We start from the raw sequence: 20,849 nt of genomic DNA, 5'->3' as shown, positions 1-20,849 counted from the left end.
TGTGGCCATTGGAGAATGCCATCAGCCGCATGGTTCCTGCAAGCCTTGGTCATCAGCCTTGCCCAGGATGGGGACTGCTCTTGGGGACTTGGTGGTTGCTTGAGGGCCTTTCCTAAACCCTCTGTGACATCTCTCTGTAAATCACCTCTAGGGTGTGTCCTGTCCTGTGACTGTATCTCTATCGCCCTCCCCCAACCCCATTCTTAATTGTTCTAGATGCACTTTGAGGCAGTTTGCGTAACAGGAAGAGGACCTGCCAAGGGGCTGCTGGGGAAACAGGTTTGCTGTGTGTGCCTGAATACAGAAGTCAGATATGGGGGGAGGCTGAGTGTCAATGCCCAGTGATTTGTACCAACACTGGCCTAACTGCCACAGTGAGGGTGTGTTTGTAGATGAGATTAACACTGACGGTCAGCACCCTTTGGTAAAGCAGACTACTGTTCCCAATGTGGGTGAGCCTCATCCAATCAGGTGATGGTCTGGTGAGCAAGGCCAAGGTTCCTGGTCAGTCTGAGAGTTATATTTGTGTCAGCCTTACCGGCTGGTGGCTATAATGAGCATGGTTTTGGGAGTGTCTTTGAGGTGATGTGGCATGAAATTCACACTAACTTGCAGACTGAGTAGAGTAGATGCTCTCCCCAGTGTGGGTGGGCCTGACCCAATCAGGTGAAGGCAGAGTAGACCCAAAATGGGGAGTCAGAGGGAACTCACTTTGCTGGAGTGTTTGAGCTGGGACATCAGTCTCCCATCTTCAGATACAGAATCAGGATGGAACTACACCCTATCTCTCCTGGGATCCTGCCTGCCCTGAAGATTTCAGACTCCTTAGCCCCATAATCACACGAGCCAATTTCTTAAGCTAAGCCTCTCTCTATATATACATATCCTACTGGTTCTGTTTCTCTGGACAGTCCCAGCTACTACACATCCCATCCCATCCTATCCCATCCTAGGGACCCATCAGTTTTGCGACCTCAGCACAATGATGACCTTGGTTCTGTTTCCACACACTCACTCCCCATGGATGTCACAGGCTGCCCTGGGCCTGCAGGGTCCCTCATGAGGCGGACACAGCCCCGATCTGACACTTGAACCACTGCCCTACGGGACGAGGCACCGAGGCTCTCCAGGATGTGAATTCCCAGAGGTGAAAACCGACCTCAGCAGCCTGCCTGGCACTTGAAAAAACACCTCCGTGTGAGTGCCTTGGTTTCCTCACGCACCTGGGATGGCCATGAGGATGGAGGACTGGAACTGGGGTGCAGAGCAGCCCCTTATGGACCCTCCATCTTCTGGAGCATGCTGCAGGCCGGAGGAAGAGCCCAGGCCTTCTGGCCCTCCTCATGGCCAGATGGGAGAGTGGGTCCCCAGGCCAGGCTGGTGGGGAAGGGCGTGGCCAGGGCAGGATCGGACGGGATGGCCTTCTTGTCTGACTGTTATCTATTTCCATGGCCAGAGCCAACTCACCAGCTGCTTGGGGAGACTGTGGAGGGAGGTGGGGAGGGGCTGCTTGGACGCTCCCAGAATGGGGGCTGCTTCCTCCCCGCCTTTGGGAAGGGAGGAGACCATGAGGAGAGAATAACAGGAAACCACCCCTGGTCCAGCAGTGGCTGGGAAGTAGGGTCCAAAGCCCCCATGCCTGCCCGTTTCCCGACTCCTGACCCCTCCCGGGCTCATGGCCTCAGAGGGGGGCGATGGCCCACGGATCCAGCTGCTGGACCCAGGCTGATGAGTGGGGTTCCCTGGGAGCCTCCATGGCCCAACGGGCCCCAGCCTCTGCCCTTCCACCTCCAACGAGGCCGGGGGGGCAACCCATGTGCGGGGAGCCCTGCTGGTGGGGCGGCCTGAGGACCAGAGAGGACTTTCTGGAGTGGGAGACCTGGATTAGCTGGCAGGCGGAGGCAGCCACTGGCCATGTGTAGCTCCAGGCCCTTCAGTGGCTTGGGGGAGACCCGAAGGTTTCATCAGACTTCATCTGAGCAACGTGCACGTCCCCAGTCCTGCTGGAGGCAGCTGCTGTGCTGAACAGTGCCAAGCAGGATCGGCTTACTGCCCAGTGGGAAGGTCAGGGATGGTTCCGGGTGGTGCCTGGGCGGCTACTGGCCAGCCCTGTAGCAGGGCTGGTGGGAAGCACATTCCTCCGCTGGCTGCGGGCCAGGCTGAGGTGAGGCTGGAGGAACGTGACCCCCAGTCTGTGTCGTCCTGGCTGCTTCCTCCCTGGTCCTCCTGGGCTGGTAGGGGGCTGCCGGGTCACCTGTGGAATGCCAGGCTGGCAGAGGAAGACCTTCTCCACCAAGGGCAAGCAGCCAGGGGAGTCGCATACCAGGACTGGCAGATCACAGCCAGGATGCCAGCCAGGAGGGACACCAAGAGCCTGGGAGGCCCTGAGGGGCCTCTGTGCCCCTAGCATGCCCACCAGCCCAGAAGGACCAGGCACCTCTCAGGTTTGGGGCAGCATGGCCTTGAGGAGGGTTGGGGAGTGCCGGGGTAGCTGGATATGCCGAGGGATGGGCGGGTGCAGGGCCCCGGGTAAGGCTGTCCTGAGGTGTGGGGACTGTGTGCCAACAAGCCCTTCCTGTGGATATGGCCTGGGCGGCGGCTGGTGTGAGGCACCTGTGTTGTCTGGGCCCTGGGGATGAGTGTCCAGACATAGGAAACCAGACCAATCAGCGGGTTCTCCAGCGCCTCAGAAGCAGGCTGGGGCGGGGGTCAGCCTGGCATCTGTGGCCAGTGTTTAGACCACAGGTGGAAGGCCACAGCCCCTTCATGGGGGTGGGGGTCTCAGGGTGCACGTGGCTGCACCAGCCAGAGTTTTCCCCAAGGGGTGCCCTCAGCATTCAGTCCTGAGGACACCTCCCGGCTAACCCCAGGGGACACGCTGCAGGGGGGCCTGGTGACACATGGCAGCTCCACCTGCTGGATGCAGGTGTGGGGAGGGGAGGCCATGTGATAACATGGAACGGCGGGGCCCTGGGGAGCTGGGGGGGGAGGTGTTTGGCAGGCTATGGGTCTGGAGCGCACACATGGGTTTGCAGTGACCCATGGGTGGTATGGCAGGTCAGGTGAGGTCAGATGGCACCACACAGAAGGGCCAGGCCGTACATGCCCACAGCGCTGTTACAGGGGCTCACTCAGGTGGACCAGGAGTGGAGGGGCAGGGGGCAGCGAGCACAGGCTGCCTGAAGGGTAGGGAGGGCGTGTGGGAATTTGTGGCTACCCTGGCTGTGGTTCTGGGGAGTGCAGGTGGGACTCAGAGACAGGGCTGTGTCTCAGAGCACACCACAAAGGGGAGCATGGTCCAGAGACAGCGGCTGATGGGGGAAATGGAGTTCCAAAGCTCTGCCTGGGTACAGATATGCGCTGCCAGCATCCTCGTGCAGAATCTCTAACCTCCCCGTGGGACTGTCCGGAGATGGGCCCCGGGGAGGGAGTCAGGGTTCCATGAGGTCAGAGAGGTGGTGGAGGTCGGGGAGGTGGAACACAGGAGAAGGGACACCAAAGACAAGAATGCACTGCCTGCGTGCCACGGAGAGGGACCTCACCAGAAACCTACCCTGTTCTGGGACGCTGGAGACCCGGAAGTCTGCGTCTGGAGACGGGAGTTGTTAGGCCCCAGTCTGCGGCACCTGTTACACAGGTAACTGATAACTGACACACCGAGGGAATGGTGTGGTGAGTCCTTGAAAAGTTAGACATGGAATCACCATACAACCTGGCAATGCCACTTGGGCTCTATACACCAGTGACAGTGGGATTACTAACAAGAAGCATGGCCCAGGTTCCCGGCACAGAGGCCCTAAAATCCTTGGAGTTCTCAGTGCTGAGAACCATGAAGGCAGCTTCTGTTGCATAATGAGGTGATTTTGGAAAGCCCCTCAGGGTGGGGGCTGGTGGCCAGGGGACCAAACCTTGACCCCAAGGTGTGAAGTGTCAGTCCCACCCCCTAACCTAGGGAGGGGGGAGAGAGCCAGAGGTGGGATCCATCACCCCCCACCAACGGCCTAGAACTGAATCCATCGGGCCCATGGACAAAGCCCCCATAAACCCCACAAGGCCAGGCTTGGAGAACTTCTGGAGACCAGGTCAGATGTAGGGAGAGGGACACCGGTAAGGACCAAAGGACGGGGAAGCCCCAGGCCCCTGCCCCAGGGCCTTGCCCCCGGTGTGTCCTCCGTTGGCTACTTCTGAGTCGAGTCTTACCACAATAAAGGGGTTAATGCAGGAAGGAGAATGTTTCCCTGAACCCCGTGAGCCGCTCCGCACGTGCATGGAACCCGCCGAGGGACCGTGGGGACCTCGGTTCTGTCGCGAGGGTCAGAGTGCGTGGGGGTCCAAGACTTGTGATTGGGGTCTGCGGTGCGGTGGTGTGTGGGCCTGAAGTGTGACCGCGTGCGGGATGAAGCGGTCTCCCTCTGCGTGGGCGTGACGGAGACTCCGCGTCGGGTGGGGGGTGATGGGGACTCCGCTGGGGGGGGGATGGACTCCACGGGGGGCGGGATGCTGACTCCGTGGGGGTCGTGATGCTGACTCCGCGGGGTCATGACGCAGACCCACATGGGTCCGACCCTGACTGCGTGTGGACCGGGTCAGAGCTGAGGGCCCCCCAGCTGGTGTGTGGCGCCCTCCCCCCAAGCACACATTGACCCTAAAAGTCAGAGGGGAAGGACAGAGCAAGACCAGAGGACCCCAGCAGCGTGGTTCCTGCACACCACACCCCAGGGGCTGCGACCAGGGTCTCCAAGAGATGCGCACACACGTGGGAGCAACATTCACCACAGCCAAGGAGTGGAGCGACAAAATGTCCACCATGAGGAAACGGCTGCGAGAACGGCGCTATGTCCGCACAACAGAACCCTACCCACCCTTTAGGAGGAGCACCTGACACGCTCACGGCGCCAACCAGTCACAGAAGCACGCACACGGCATGATTCCGTCCGCGAGTCCGGTTCCCCGACGCGGGAGGGAGTGGGGGTTTCCAGGGCTGGCCGCGGGCAGGAAGGTCACCGGTTTTGGCTGCCCACGACGTGAATGCGCTCCACGGGGCTGACGGTGTCTGTATGAAGGGATGGGGATGGCTCCCCACCGTAACGCCAGCGGGGACTCTGCTCCCACAGCAGGGGTAGTGCGGGAATCGGCGCAGGTGCCCGGACCCGGAGCAGCCAGGGGGTGGGGCGGAACGCTGACGGACAGCTCCAGGCCCTGCCCCACCCGCTCCGTCCCCGCGGCCAGACGCAAGCCCCGCCCCCCGCAACAAGTCCCGCCTCACGCGCTCCGTTCCCGCCCCTACCGGGCAGAAACCCTGCCGGCAGACACGAGTCCCACGGCACACGCTCCGCCCTGCCCCCAGACCCAAGTACCGCCCCCACGCCCCATCTAGGCCCCGCAACCAGACACAAGCCCCGCCCCGTCCGTGCTCCTCTCCGGCACAGACCCACACATGCACGCCCCACCCCAGACACAGGTCCCGCCCCACGCGCCCCGCCCCAGACACATATACCGCCCCGCATGCCCCACCACGCCCCACACAGGTCCCTCCCCACACAGAAGTCCCGCCCCGCACGTCCCGCCCCAGGCACAGGTCCCGCCCCGCACGCTCCGCCCCGCCCTCAGACGCAAGTCTCGCTCCACACGCTTTGTCCCCGCTTCTCCCCGGCACAAGCCTCGCCCCGCTCAGCCCCTTTCCTCGCGTCCACCCGCCCGCCGCCAGGGGCCGCTGTGGCGCCCACCCACCCGGCCGCCCCGGCCGCCCCGTCACGCCGCCTCACTCCTTCCCAAGATGGCGGCTGCGGCCCTGCTTCGGGGCGCGGTTCCGGGACGCAGCGGCCCGGCCTGGCAATGGCGGCTGCGCGCGACCCCGAGGCGTCGCCTGGTCCACGGCTTGGGCCGTCACGGCGACGACCCCACGGACGGCGCGGCTTGGGCCTGCTTCCCGCTAGGCGAGCGCTCCTTGCTGCGCGTGCGCGGGCCCGACTCCGCGCCTTTCCTCCTGGGGCTGCTGACCAATGAACTGCCGCTTCCGGGTCCTGCGGACGGCGCGACCCCGCCTCCAGCGCGGGCGGGCTACGCCCACTTCCTCAACGTCCAGGGCCGCACGCTCTACGACGTCCTAGTCTACCGGTGAGCGCAGCAGCGGCGCCGGCGGGGGTCGTCCCACAGAGGGACCGGCTGCTCCGGGAGGGTGCAGGTCTAGGAGTGTCCCTAAGCCGGGCATCTAGGCGGGGGCTCCCGGAGGCCGGGGAAAGCCGCCCGGAGCGGGGCACGGGGGGCGTGGAGGGCATCCAGGGGCAGACACCTGCGGTGGGAGGGATGCCGGAGGGGAGGCTACCTGAGGGGCGTTGGGGGAGTACACCTGCGGGTGGGAGGGTAGTCCGGGGGGGCGAGTACCCCTGAGGGTGGGAAGGGTCCCCGGGGGAGCACACCTGCGGGTGGGAGGGGTCCCTTGGGGGGAGGCCACCTGAGAGTGGGGCGGCGTCCGGGGGGAGGACTCCTGAGGGTGAGAGACGCACTTGAGGGTGGGAGAGGCTCCCGCGGGGTGGGGAGCGCACCTGAAGGCGGGAGGGCACTTGAGGGTGGGAGGGGGCACCCGGGGGAAGCACACCTGGGGCGGGAGGCCCTCCTCCCGCGGGGGAGGCCTAACTGAGGGCTGGAGGGGCATCGGTGGGAGGCTGTCAGAACTGGCACCCAGGGGCGGGCCGGCTGCTCGCACTTGGGTCTCCAGGAGCGCACCTTCAGAGTGACTACTTGGGCTTAGCCCTGCTTGGGAAAGCAGTGGTGGGAGGTTTGCAGTGCTGCCGGGGGATGGCCCCAGAGTTGGTGGCCTTTTTCCAAGGGAGGAGGTGAGGAGCCGGGTGCATTTGTCCCCGCTAGCCCTCTTGTTCGGTCCCCTGCTACCTACCTGCGTCTCTCTCAGGGGTGTGTCCCGGGGAGAGGGCCACTTCCCTGGGAGCCCAGCGCCCCTCTGCTTGGTGCTCTCTGGAATTTTTGATGTCAGTGGCCTTGTTCCTTCCGCAAGGCTCCTTGTTCTGGCTTCCTGGAGACAGCACCTTGTCTCAGGGGTGGCTCTGGTGTTTTCCATTTGAAGTGGACTTTACTTTTTGGAGCAGTTTTTGGCTCCCCTAGGTTGGAGGGGAGGGGGGGCCTCCTGTAGGCATGTAGCCATCCTTGGGTCCGCGTTGCCCCCCCAGCTGATGGACCCGCATTGACGCTCCATCAGCTGGAGACCTCCTTTCCGCGGGGGTTCACTCTCCATGGTGTGCCGTGCTGTGGGCTTGGACAAGTGTGAAAGGACGTGTGTCCATGACCCCAGTACCCTTCCCCCAGTTCCACACGCATTGTGTTGCCTCCTGTGATCTGGGGTGACGATTGGGTGGGACATGGGTCACTGCAGAGTGCATGCAGGTTCGTCCAGGCTCCGTGTGCTTGCGTGTGCATCTGCGTGTGTGCAGATGTCTGTGATTTGGTAATACGTGTGGGCCCGTGTTATCTTCTGTCGCCACGGGGTCCCCTCCTCCCCCTGTGCAGCACACCTGCCCTTCTCAGCCCCAGGAACTTGGCCAGCCGCTCCTCCCCACCTCTCTGAGGTGTGGTCATCTCAGCAGAGTCAAACAAAGGAAGTGGTGTGGAATTGGGCTCGCACACCTTGATTCCCTTTGGCTCAGTCCACCCGTATCACTGTGGACCCGTGGCTCCTGCTTATGGGGATGAGGTTAGACAAGGTGTACATTATAGGCTGAGTCCCCAGAGGTGGGGCAGCAAGCCAGCCCCTGCAGCTCCTTTCTCTGAGGGTGACTGGTTTCTCCAGGGCAGCACTTAACACTGTCCTGTCTGGGGTCTGGGGGGGACCTGTCCAGCTGGTGAGGTCTGGGGGAGGGATCTAGGACATCAGCTGGTGGGGTCTGGGAGAGGGGTCTGGGACATCAGCTGGTGGGGTCTGGGGGGTCTGGGACATCAGCTGGTGGGGTCTAGGGGAGGGGTCTGGAACATTAGCTGGTGGGGTCTCGGGGAGGGGCCAGGACATCAGCTGGTGGGGTCTGGGAGAGGGGTCTGGGACATCAGCTGGTGGGGTCTGGGGGGTCTGGGACATCAGCTGGTGGGGTCTCGGGGAGCGGCCAGGACATCAGCTAGTGGGGTCTGTACTAGTCGATGGCCTCTCTCACACACACTCCTGGATGGTCTTACCCACTCCCTGTCTTAGTTTCCACGGGGCTGTATGTCCTTGTTTCATCATTCTCTACAACCAGGATCCCAACTAGGTACTTGGGTCGAGTCATCTGCCCTAAGGTCCCCTGCGGTAGGCTCTCCTCTGGGCTCATCTGCCCATAAGCACCCCAACTATCCCACCTGGTTCCCACACTGGTCATGGGGTTCCAGGGTCCCTTTGGGGGGCATGGCTGCCCAGAGTGGGGGTTAGGGTATTCCTGGGCCCTCCAGAGTTCACCTGGAGGAAGTGGGGGTGGAGGGGGCGGCAGGGGGTGAGCACAGGGAGAGAGTGGCCTTACCACACACCCCCTTGTCCCTGATATGTGTGCTGTCCTCCCAGCTCCCTAAAGCTTCTGACCCTCTTGAAGTCTGAGTGCCAGCACCTGAGACCTGTGGCCTCTGTGGAGCTAGAGAAGGCAGGTCCTGGCTGTCAGGCTGCTGGTGGCTTTCCATCTCACTGTGAGGGCGCACAGTACCATGCCCCCCATTCCCGGGACTTGCTCACCACCCCACCCCTGGCCGACCCATGCCGTCTCACCCCTTACGTCGTCTGCCCCTTGGGCACGCACGAGCTCTGCCAGTACCCTGGGTTGGGAAGGACAGCGCAGCCGTCCCGGGCGGTCAGCGGAGGTCTGTGGCCACGTACCCGGCCCGCCTTCAGGAGCCCCTGTCTCTGCCAGCAGACCAGAATGTGATTGTAGCGAGGTGCCCACGTTCCTCCTGGAGTGCGACCGCGCGGTGCTGGGTGCCCTGCAGACGCATCTGGGGCTGTACAAGATCCGGCGGAAGGTCATTGTGGAGCCATGCCCGGAGCTATGCGTGTGGTCGGTGCTGCCCTGCACCCCAGTGGAGTCCTACGGGGCTGTGCTACTGCGGGAGCCAGCCAAGAGGACCACCATCCTTGCTCGCGACCCCCGGACCTGCTGCATGGGCTGGCGTCTTCTCACCCAGGATAAGGGCCTGGCCCTGGTGTCCGGCGGCCAACTGGGAGACCTCCGGGACTATCACCGGCACCGGTACCAGCACGGTATGAGCGTGGGACTGGGACGCGGTGGGCGCAGGGAGCGGCGGGGCTCATGGTGTGGTGGGCTCCTGCCCTGGGAGGTCCGTGGTGAGGGCTCCTCTCCTCCAGCGCTAGCTGGTCACTCCTCCCAAGCCCCCGACCCGTGCCAGACGATAGGGTACAGAGAGTGGGCCCTGTGGGCAGCGGGGCTCAGGAGGGCCACCCTCAGCCCCCAGTTCTCAGGGAGCTGCTTCCCTCCCACTCCACAGGCGTTCCCGAAGGCATCCATGACCTGCCTCCAGGAGTGGCCCTGCCCCTGGAGTCCAACCTGGCTTTCATGAACGGTGTCAGCTTTAGCAAGGGCTGCTACATTGGCCAGGAGCTGACAGCGCGCACCCACCACATGGGTGTCATCCGCAAGCGGCTCTTCCCGGTGCGGCTGTTGGGCCCTCTCCCAGCAGGTGGCATCACCCCTGGGTCCTTGGTGCTCACTGAGTCGGGGCAGGCAGCCGGCAAGTACAGGGCCGGCCAGGGAGACGTGGGCCTGGCCCTGCTGCGGTCGGAGAAAATCAAGGGCCCTCTCCACATCAGGACCTCTGAGAGTGGCCGGGTGGCCTTAACTGCATCCGTGCCAGACTGGTGGCCCACAGCCAAGTAGCACTGGAAGTCCCCTGGCTTCTGTGGGTTCCGGAGCTGCCAGGGGTCATGGCGGGCCCCACCTTTGGTTGGCCCCCACTGCCCATGGTGGTCCCGTTAATGCACCCCCCTCTGGAGGCCCCAGAGTAGTGGGCCCCCATGGCTGTGGGCATCGGGGTAGTGCTCCTTGCCCTCTGTGCTTCCCAGCGGGTCTGATGCCCAGCTTGGGCTGTCCTCTCTGGTGGCTCTGTGGCTGGGGGTGGGGGGGAGGCACTGAGAGGGGAGGGCAGGAGCTATCCCATGGCCTGAGGCTGAGGAGAGCAGGCCTGTACCTGCTTCCAGGCTGAGCTGAGTTGCAGCTTCTGCCAGACGAGGGTGGACAAGACCCCGGCTCTGTGGGTTTGGGGGGCATTCGCCGTCAGCCCGGGCCAAGGACGGTCCAGAGCCTTGCCCCTGGGCTGCCTGCACCCTCCGTCAGGTGTTGGTTGAAAGGACAGGTGGGCTGTGGGATGTGCCGTGCCGTGTGCAGGCTGTGGGGTGCTCCACCTGTGCACCATGGTCTCAGCAGCATACCCCTCTTACCCTGAGCTGCTCAGGGTGCGGAAAGGAGCTTCTGTCTGCATGATTTATGTGCTGCTGTTTTGGGATGTGGCCGTGTCTGCACAAGATGAGCTAACTTTCTTCCCTTTTTAAACCACTGACTTCCATGGTCCCGTGAAATGTGAATCTCACGGTCACGGGGTGTCCCTCTTATCACCCTGGTGTGGCTATTAAAGTGTGACCCAGAAGCAGCCCATGTGCAACTCTGGCTTCATTTTGGGCGGAAGGTCATGGGACATGGTTCTGGGTGGAGCGTGGCAGATGGAAGGCAACAGCAGAGTTCTAGGAAGAGACTCAGAGGCTGGGATGGCTGGGAGGCACTGGGTCTGGGGCAGATGGCAAGGGGCAGTTTGGGGGAGGCCTGGCTGCCCTGGGCCCCTCGACTCTGCTGCCCCTTTGTATCAGCTTTGTGGTTTGCAAATATTTTTTTCATTCTGGGCTGTCTTTTCACCTTATCAGTGGTTTCGCTTCTTAGTCAGAAGTTTGTCATTCCATGGAGACCCCCTCCTGACAGGATTTGTCCTTTGTGCTTGGGTGTCATGTCCAGTTGTGGCCGGAACCACTGCCTAGGGAAATGTTCCCTGTGTTTTCTTCTGGGGACCTTACACTTGCTCCTTTGATCTCTTTTGGGTTACTCTTTGTGGACAGTGTGAGAAAGCTTCCAGTCCACTCTGCACGTGTGGATATCCAGCATGGTTTCTTGAGGACACTGTCCCCAACCCACTGAGCATTCTCAAGAGAGATGGAGGCTTTCTGCCTGTCATGAGGATGCTGGGAAGGTGCTCACACTAGCTGAGTCTTTCCACGATGACAGTTGTATTTGATCATAAAGGAGAGTTAATAACAGTTACAAAGCAGGCTCACTGACCGTTCAATGGGTGACTTGGCACGCAGAGCGGGACAGAAGACAGACCACATGATGAACAAGATAACAGAGGGGACAGGATGGTTGCAAAGCAAACGTGAAGTCAGTCTGGGCGCAGTGAAGACAAAGCCTCTTGTCTGGGTCAGCTCTTGGCACTTCCTGCTGCGGCTGTTCAAGCAGGGAAGGATGTGGGTTCTACTGGGGGATTGAAGGTGCAGAGCCCTTGGGGGCAGCTGCTTTCTATGTGGTCAGACATAGAGGGGTCATGAGTCTGAAGAGTCCCAACGGTTCTCTGCCAAAACCCTCCCCTTTAAAAGGAGTTACTTAGTCCTGGGCCCCCGCAGCCCTCCTCTGGCTCTATTCTTTATCATTTGGGTTGGGGGCACAGATGACTCTGGTCCCAGAGAGATCTGGAAGCTGCAGTCCCCTCAACTGCTGTGTCATTACTGGATCCAGACTTCTGCTTGACATGAGAACCTCATGGAGCTCTCCACACTTCTTTGCTCTGAGCTGGTGGGTGGAATCCTGTCTCTGAGGAGAGATCTGGTACTTTCTGCTCCTCTGCTCTGGACTCCTGTCTCTGGGGAGAGATTTTGTCCTTTCTGCTCTGCGCTCTGAGATGTTGGGTGGGATCCTGTCTCTGAGGAGAGATCTGGTCCTTTCTGCTCCTCTGCTCTGAGCTGGTTGGTGGGATCATGTCTCTGGGGTGAGATCAGGATTGAGTGTTTTAGCCAGCCTATGTGTGTATGTGGGTGCATTGGAAAGCACACATATGTGGAGGTGCCTGGGGCTCTATCAGTTAAGAGTCTGACTTTGGTTTAGGGCATGATCTTGGGGTCCTGGGATCGAGTCCCACATTGGGCTCCTCCTTAGAGGGGACCTGCTTCCCCCTCCTCCTTGCCACTCTCCCTGCTTGTGTGCACTTACTTACCATTAAGTAAAATCATAAAATAAAATAAAAAAAACACCCATGTACGTGGGTGACTCTGGGGATATCTCTTCCACACGTACCACTGGCTGCTGGCTGGTGAACCGCGAGTCTTCAGGGCTGTTGCTCATGTGTTTTTCCCGGAAACCTGTGTTCTCCAAAACCAACAACGCACACGATACCCGGAAGGGAGTGGCATTTGGTCCAGGGTGCAAACCTCTGTAACCCCCAGCATCCCACAACACAGCTGTTCTCAGCACGAAGCAACAGAAGTGAGGCATGTGTAACATGCAGACGGGCTCTGATTGCTGGGTCTCTCAAAGGGCCTTCGGGGCCCATGGAGTACGGCGGCCCCAAGGTGAGAGCCACGGTGCTGAAACACCTGCTCTGACCAGCTTCTTATGCCTGAGCTCTAATTGGGATTTCTCGGGAAGAAACAGCTCTGGAGGCAGGTGGGAGAGTAGGTGGTGAAGGGGATGCCTGACCACAGGCCTGGCTGCACAGCTGCTGTGAGGCCACTCCTGCCCTTGCCCAGCTTGCCCTGCCTCATGGCCTTCACTGTCGTCCTCACCTTGACTCTCTCTGTGGCTTCCACCATGTTTCTCCCCTCGGCCCACCCCCTGGTTCTCCCCTTCATCCTCACCATTACTCTCACCATGGCCCTCACTGTGGCCCTCCCCCTGATGCTGCCCAGCTCCAGCTTCCTGCAGTGTGCAGGGGGCAGTGGGGGGAGCTTTTCTGTTGTCACTGGTTTCCTTTGCCCTATGAGCCAAGCTCCCTGCTCCTCAGAGTTGGAACATGAAACACCAGTTTGGGTGCCCCTGTCTCCTCCTGGCTTTGGCCTTCCTGGCATAGCAACTCGGCTGAGTTCCTCAGATTTCTGCCTGCATACCTGCCCATTCAGGTCCTTTACTTGTTACACCCAATGACCCATGCTGGGAGCTGCCTTGCCAGGGAGGTCCCCTCATGGGGTCCTGCATCAAGGCCAAGCACACTGGCTTGTCTTTCCTCCCCAAGTTGTATCACTGTTTTTTTTTTTTTTTTTTTTTTTTTTGCTGCAGTTGGGATGAGTGCCTATTAAATTCAATTTAACAGCACAGAAACACAGTGTAAAGCCCATGTCCTTTCCTGCCTCCTGGAAGTCCCCTGGTTCGGCCAATGTGCCTTTATGGGTGTAGATACTACGTTCCTACATCTGTACCCACACATCTCGTGTTGTGCTGCTCTTTTCCAGTCTGACAGGAGACTGCCTTCTGTATTCTGTGACTCACATTTCCACCCTGGACACAGGTGTTGTGATGGCTGCTTTTATATGTCAGTTTACCTGGACCATGGGGAGTCCAGACATTTGGTGCAACACTGGGGGTGTCTCCGAGGGCATTTCTGGATCAGGTTAACGATGGACTGGGGGGCTGCATGAAGCAAATGGCCCTCCTGATGTGGCTGGGCCTCACTGAATCAGGTGAATGCCTGCATAGACAGGTGGAGGAAGAGGGATCTTGTACTGTCCGACTGCCTGACCTGGGACATCAGTTTTCTCCTGTCCTTGGACTTGCTGAACTAGGTGTATGTGTATGGGCATCATGGTGGTTCCTTCTCTGTAGAGAACCCTAGTACCGCTGTCTTCCCATGGGAAGGGCTGAGGACAGGACCTGCCCATTGTTCCTGCGACCGTGTCCTGATGTATTTGATTCTTCCCTGGCTGCTGAGCATGTTGGCCATTTTTTACTACCGCGTGGTACCTCGAATGTCCTTGTGTTGACGAGTACACGTGTAAGACTTCCTGAACAGCATGAGTAGGGTGGGCATAATTTCCACAGTGCTCTTTTGGTATCTTTTCTTGGGTAGCCACTACAAATTTCAGTGTGGTAAGGTTAGTTTCTTTCTCTTTCAGGATTGCTGTTCTGGGTTTTACGTAAGATGTCTGTGTCCATATGGTCTTGATTTTTCTTCTGAAAGTTTTTGTTTTGATTTTTTAAAGATTACTGTATTTGTTTTAGACAGAGAGAGAATGCAGTGGGAGAGGCAGAGGGAGTGGGAATCTGAAGCCAGCTCCCTGCTGAGTCTGTAGCCCAAGGCGGGGATCTATTTCACAACCCTGAGATCATGACCTGAGCCTAAATCGAGAGTGGGATGCTTAACCACCCAGATGCTCCTGTTTTCATTTTTTTTTTTTTTTTAGATTTTATTTATTTATTTGACAGAGACAGAGAGATTACAAGCAGGCAGAGAGGCAGGAAGAGAGGGGGGAGGCAGGCTTTCTGCTGAGCAGGGAACCCGATGTGGGGCTCGATCCTAGGACCCTGAGATCATGACCTGAGCAGAAGGCAGAGGCTTAACCCACTAAGCCACCCAGGTGCCCCTGTTTTCATTTTTTAAGTTCAGTTTTTAAATTCATCTCAGCTTGATTATTTCGCTGAAGTAAGGTTCACATAACAATACCCATTGTAGTTTTCTACTTTTAACTTTATATTGAGATATAACGGACGTGCAGTATTACATTCATATCACGTGCACATGTCGGGAATGGAGAATCAGCCACTATAAAGTGTACGGTTTCATGGCATTTAGTACATTTCCATTGTTGGGCCGGCAGCCCCCGGCAGCCCCCCCGCCAGCAGGAAGCCCATGCCCACTGGTGCCCACCTCTGCCCCCCCACTGCCTGTGGCGCCCCCCCCCCCCCCCCCGCCCCGGTCCTCCATTCTGTCTCGGGCTTCCCCAGGTTTGGACCCTGGCAGGGATGAAATCACACAGGATGCGGCCTGAACTTGTGTCCGGGTGCTGCCACCAAGGGTCTGGTTTTCTGGGTCTAGACCTGTGGTCCTTGGGGCTATGTCCTTGTGCCGTTCCTCAGCTGAAGGGCATGTGGGCTCAGCTCTGAGGAGAGACCACATCCTTGGGCCGTTCCTCAGCCCAAGGACATGTGGGGACCATGCTGCCGTGAGCACTTGGCCACGGGTTCCTTGTGGGACAGCTCGATTCTGTTGGGCACATCTCCAGAGCTGAGGTGGCCCGTCGTAATTCCGTGTGTGATCAGCCTTGTAGTAGTGTCCTCAGGCCATGGAATAAACTGGTACCAGTCAGTGGCCTAAGGCACCAGGAGGTGGTCCCCCACTGTCCAGGTGTGTGGGGGGCACATGCTCCCTTCCGAGGCTCGGGGCAGAAGCTTCCTACTTCCTGCAGAGCCTGGTGCGCAGGCAGTTGGTCTGTGGCTCTGTCTTCCCAGGACTGCCTCTGCCAGAGTGTCTTGAGGTCCCCTTCCCTCTGTATGGGGTTGCCAGTTCTTGGGTCTGGGCCCATCCTGCTGACCTCCTCTAAACTCAGTTGCATCTGCAAAGACTCTGCCTCTCTCTAAGGTCCTGTGATTCTGGGGGTGAGGACTTTGACGCCTCTTTTTCTGGGGGCACCATTCATCCCATGACAGGTGCAGAGTGTGTTTCAGAGGAGAGCTGGTGGTTCTGGTTTCCTGGCTTTCTGTTCTGTTCTATGCTCCTCTGTTCTCCCCTCCCCTCCCTGGCCTGTCCTGCCCCACCCCTGAGCCACTGTCTTCATCACCGTTGCTTCCTGATAAGCTGCTGGCACATCTCAGAGGCAGTGGTTAGGAAGCAGGGCCCGTTTCTGGCTTGGACAGTGTTCTCTGGCCTCCTGACTCCACTGGCTCTTGCCATTGAAGGCCCAGGAACAGCCCTGTGGAGGCCCCCTGCTGTGTGCTGTGCCCTGCAAATAACTTCCTTCAGCCCTGGGACAAAACACCATGATGGGATTTTGCATGGACTGACTCTCAGAACATGATGCCCAGGAGACAGTGAGTATGGGTCTTGAAGTTCTTTGGAAAGGCCCACAAGGCAGTGACTGATCTGAGTGACTGGGTCACTAGCAAAGCCCTGGCCGTGAGAAGGCCCCTTTTTGACCACCATAGAAGGGCCAGATTGCCGAATTAAGTCACCCGGTTAATTGTGGCCCTTCATTTCTACTCTAGGAATCTGTGCAGCCCTAATCTTAGCCCTTCAGGGAGGGAAGGCAGCTGTTGGGGGGGAGGTGGCTCCCTGCTCCATGGTGACTCCCAGACCCTGTGCACTCTAATTTTAAACCATGAGCATGGAATCGGTGGGGCGGTGGGGGGGTTCACACAAGGTGCTGCTGGCCCTGGAACCAGGGTGCCTGGGGGCTCGTTTTCCTCAGACACATCAACAAGGTTTTCCAAAGATTTGGCCAAGACTCTGGGCCAAAAAGACCTTCACCTGCATTCTCCAGCATTTGTCTGAGTGGATGCAGCCTAGATCGCCATAATCCTTGCATTTCTTTTGTTAAGATGCTGAACCAGAGTTGCTCCCTGGAACACTGTGTCAGATTGTGGGATCACTCTTGAGTTTCCACTCGAGGGGGTCACCGCAGCTGGATTCCTGTGGGATGCCATGAGAAAACCTTCTGGGTTGATGAGAGCTCCCACTGCACTGCAGTCATCTCCAGCAGGTGGTCTGGAATGGCTGGGGTGGAGGCTGGAAGAGGAATCCTGTTTTGAAAGTAGTTACTACGCTGAGTAATGATGAATCTCAAGCATGTTGCATTTAGTCTGGTGTTCTGCAACCATGATTTTTAAAAAGATTGTATTTATTTGACATGGAACAAACGTGAGCAGCGGGAGGGGCAGAAGGAGAAGCAGACTTCCTGCTGAGCAGGAGGCGGATGCCGGGCTCGACTCCGGGGACCCCAAGATCACGGATCTGAGTGGAAGGGACACACGTAATGCTCTAAGTCACCGAGGCACCCCTGATTCAGCACTTTTTAAGATACCATTTGGCCAAAACGCTGTTGTGGTGAGAGAAGGGATGGTTGATGCCAAGAACGTGCCCTTTGTGCCCCAGAGTGGCCTGTCTCTGGGGCACAGTGAGCCCCCAATGAATCCACCTGTGCCCTCGAGCAGCCGTTATCCTCACATGTGTCTGGTGGCTCCGTGCCATCCCACGTGGCCCTCATCCTGGACTTGCTTGGGTGTTTGCAGTGCATACTTTGTGCCCCTGTCTTCTAGCTCATGGGTTCCCTCTGCCGCCCAGACGGCTGCCCCTGAGCCCTCCTGCTGCCTGTTGGATTTTCTGATCCTTCTTTTTATTGCTGTTCTCTGTGCAACGACACACATATCCTGCGGTTCTCAGAGCAGTGGACACAGCTGCAGTAGCTTCCCTCCTGGTCTTGGCATGTCTTGGGCTTGCGGTTGGAAATTGGACATTCCAGATGTTACATTGTAGCAGCTCTGGAGTCGGCCTGTGGGGGTCTGTGTTCCTGGTGGTTCTGTGGTAGTATGTGTGCATGGACCATGTCCGTGGGGTCTCTGTGACCTGTGGGGGAGACATGGCCATCCGTGCTGTCAGCGTGGATAGACCCCCGTCCGGTCTGTGTTCCTGTGTCTCACTGGTCCCTGTGTGCAGTCATGGGGCCAATTGCTGCCCCAGGATCTCCCTCTGCTCCCTCTGTCCCACGGGGGCCCCTCACCTCCTGGCTGTGGGTCCCTTTCCCCTGCCTGACCTTTGGGCCTTGCTCTCAGCTCCTGGCTTGCAGGCTTGGCCAAGAGCAAGTGGTCCGGGATCTCCCTCTGCTCCCTCTGTCCCACGGGGGCCCCTCACCTCCTGGCTGTGGGTCCCTTTCCCCTGCCTGACCTTTGGGCCTTGCTCTCAGCTCCTGGCTTGCAGGCTTGGCCAAGAGCAAGTGGTCCGGGATCTCCCTCTGCTCCCTCTGTCCCACGGGGGCCCCTCACCTCCTGGCTGTGGGTCCCTTTCCCCTGCCTGACCTTTGGGCCTTGCTCTCAGCTCCTGGCTTGCAGGCTTGGCCACGAGCAAGTGGTGGGGGCACCAGGAGCCAGCAGAGGTGCAGGGAGCGGGAGCCCTGCTTCACAGTGTGGTTTCCACTTGATCCCTTACTTCACTGACTGACATCGTCTTTTTAAGAGTTGTTTGTGGATACAATTCCCCCTCATTTTAAGAATGAGGCTGTATAGCCTGATCTGCCCCAGGATGCCATCATTTCTCTATCTGTGTGGCATCGATGGGCACAGAGGTTCTTTCTAATGCTTCTCATCAATGGCAAGGGCATGAGTGTGAACCCTCCTGCTCCCACAACTTGCAGGCCTCCCACTGGGCCAGCTTCTTCCAACCTTTCCCCTTTGTGTCCACCCCCACCCCCTTCCCGAGCACCCCCACCACCACCACAACAAGTAGTTTTAACCCCTTCTATGTTCTTTCAAACCCAAACTCCAGACCTTATGTGGAATTCACCTTTCTCCCCATTAACATTCCCGTTTTGTTCCCAGATTTGTGCAGGCTGTGGTCTCACAGCCATTGGTCTTGCATTCAGGAGAAAGGTGAGACACCATCAGTTGTGGAAACAAGCAAACCATGGCCACCCTGAGCCACGGTCCCTCTACTGCCAACTGCAGACACTGTCCCTGGGGGCCATCCACGAGGTCTTTGAAGGGAAGACCTGGAAGGGAGACTGAGCATGCTGGCCTTCCCCAGGAGCGTGCCTGTGGCTTCCCTCTGGGACAGTCAGAGAGCAGAGGCACTGGTTCCCCCCACCTCCACTTAAGAAGCACTCCCCTCCAACACTAGAGCACTAGAGGTCACAAGCACTCCCCTCTGCAGGAAAGGTTCCCAGGCCTCAGAGTTTGCAGCCTCTGCCCTGTTCCTGGGGGCGGGGATGGGGTGTCACAGCTAGAGGAGAGTGGCTCAAGCGGGGGGGGGGGGTGTCCTCTGAGTTTGGGGCTCCCAGACAGACCACTCCGAGCCCAGGGAGAGAGGGGGCTGACAGCATCTTGTGGGCTGCGGGGCAGAGGAGGGTGACCTATGGAGGGTCACAAGACCCTGCGAGGGTGGGGGAGGACAGAGGAGGAGGGTGAGCTATGGAGAGTCAAAGGACAGGGAGGAGCACAGAGGAGGAGAAGGGTCACAGGACTGGGGAGGACAGAGGAAGTGGAGGGTGAGCTTCGGAGGGTCACAGGACAATGAGGAGGATAGAGGAGGAGGAAGGTGAGCTATGGAGGGTCACAGGACAGAGGGAGGACAGAGGAGGAGGGTGAGCTTGGGGGGGGTTACAGGACTGGGGGCAGGAGGCCAGTTGGAGGCCAGTGAGTCACATGAATGCTGGTTAAGGGATCACTGTAGTTGCGATTAACCCCCGGTTACCATGGACCCATCAGTGTCCATAGAGGCGGACGGAGGGACCCATAGGGCTGGCCCTCTGGCCCATGGGTCCATATTGAGTGCGGGGCTGTGTCTGCACTGGGAAGGGACATCTCAGTGTCCTGGGGCCTACAAGCATCTTCTTTCCATAATGCACCTTCTGGAACCCTGAGAAATAAATGTCTATTTGAGCCTCCTGGTCTGTGGTTTTGTTATGGTGTCTGAGCCGAGACTTGGGTACCTCAGGGCATCTGGTCTGTGCTTAGAGCCTTAGTCCCCACCGCATACAGGGGTGCCGGCTCAGGGGCAGGGGTGAGGCTGAGCATGCCAAGCAGTCCCTCGTTGCTGGCTGGCGGGTCCTCGTTCTCCCTACCCTCATTTCCCCCTCCCTGGGAGCTCTGGACTCCTGGCTTTCACACATGCTGTGGTGGGGGTCAGCAGGTAGACACACCAGCTAGAGAGGTCCTTGCATCAAGTGGGTGCAGGGGCCTGGCTTGGTGTCTTGCCCTGGTACCCACCCTCAGATGGGGTCCCTGAGGGTGGGTCTCAGACCTGAGCCACTGGGGGCGAGGGTCAGCTCCTTCCCAGGAAACTCTCTGGGTCCTGGTTAGGCCCCACCAGACAGAGGCCACTTGTCCTCCAGATGGGCCTGGCATTTTGTCCATGCTTGTCCCTGCAGCAGGGCCATGGGGATGGAGTTGGGGACAGCCTTCCTGGGCATGTTTAGCACTGGCCACTGTCTTGCCTGCCCACCCCTGGCCCATGGCCGGGAAGGTCCCTGCCTGGTTTCTCAGGGATCCCCACTCCCATTTAAAGGTGCCATGGACACCCAGCCAGGCCAGGTGCTGCTCGAAGGACCAGGGATAAAGAATCTGCCTTTGGCATGTGTGTGGTGGGGACAGATTGGGGCTGGTGCTGGGGCCTGTGCTGGCTTCTGGCTGCCTGCCTTTACCCCCTTCCAGAGGCTCAGGACTTCCAGATGACCATTGCTCCTCGGTCCCCCTCTCCCCTCTGGCTGGTTCTGTGTCACTTTCTAGCTGGCCCCCAGTCCCCCTCTCCCTTCTGGACAGTCTGGGTCTCCGCTGGGTAGTTCTGGGTCCCCCTGTCCCTCTGACTGATTCTAGGTCCCTTTCTGGGTGGCCCCAGGTCCCTTTGAGGTGGTCTTGGGTGCCCCCTGGGTGGTCCTGGGTCTCCTGGGCTCCTTCCTGCCTAGTATCCTTCCAGGATACTAGTCTGAGGAGGGGTCACTACCAGGTGGGGTCCCTGCCCCACCCACGTCATCACTGCCCCTGCACCCCCACACCTGGCCACCCAGAGCCTCTGCCCTTTGCCTCCCGGGGCTGGGGGGGTGAAACCAGATCGCAGGCAGTGACACCCGGGCTATTTTGGAGCTGGGCTGGGCTGGCTGGTGGTGGGGGCGGGCCCAGCCTTCTCCAGCTGACAGC

General features: G+C 59.3%; 1 protein-coding gene across 2 annotated transcripts; it reads left to right on the top strand.

Annotated features, from left to right (window-relative positions):
* Window positions 1-5,692: 5,692 nt before the first annotated feature.
* On the top strand, window positions 5,693-10,629 carry IBA57 (iron-sulfur cluster assembly factor IBA57). 2 transcript variants are annotated; one of them, XM_059176085.1, is made up of 3 exons: window positions 5,693-6,117; window positions 8,883-9,226; window positions 9,472-10,629. In XM_059176085.1, exons 1-3 carry the CDS (start codon window positions 5,777-5,779, stop codon window positions 9,858-9,860), a joined length of 1,074 nt encoding a protein of 357 aa, XP_059032068.1. In that variant the 5' UTR covers window positions 5,693-5,776; the 3' UTR covers window positions 9,861-10,629. The 2 variants fall into 2 exon arrangements, with proteins under 2 accessions (XP_059032068.1, XP_059032069.1); XM_059176086.1 differs by lacking the exon at window positions 5,693-6,117 and adding an exon at window positions 8,046-8,252.
* The last annotated feature ends 10,220 nt before the right edge of the window (window positions 10,630-20,849 follow it).

Source organism: Mustela lutreola, chromosome 5, assembly GCF_030435805.1.
Source record: "Mustela lutreola isolate mMusLut2 chromosome 5, mMusLut2.pri, whole genome shotgun sequence".
Lineage (NCBI taxonomy): Eukaryota > Metazoa > Chordata > Mammalia > Carnivora > Mustelidae > Mustela > Mustela lutreola.
Note: the sequence above shows the minus strand (reverse complement) of the source record. Positions and strands in the feature narration are given on the sequence as shown.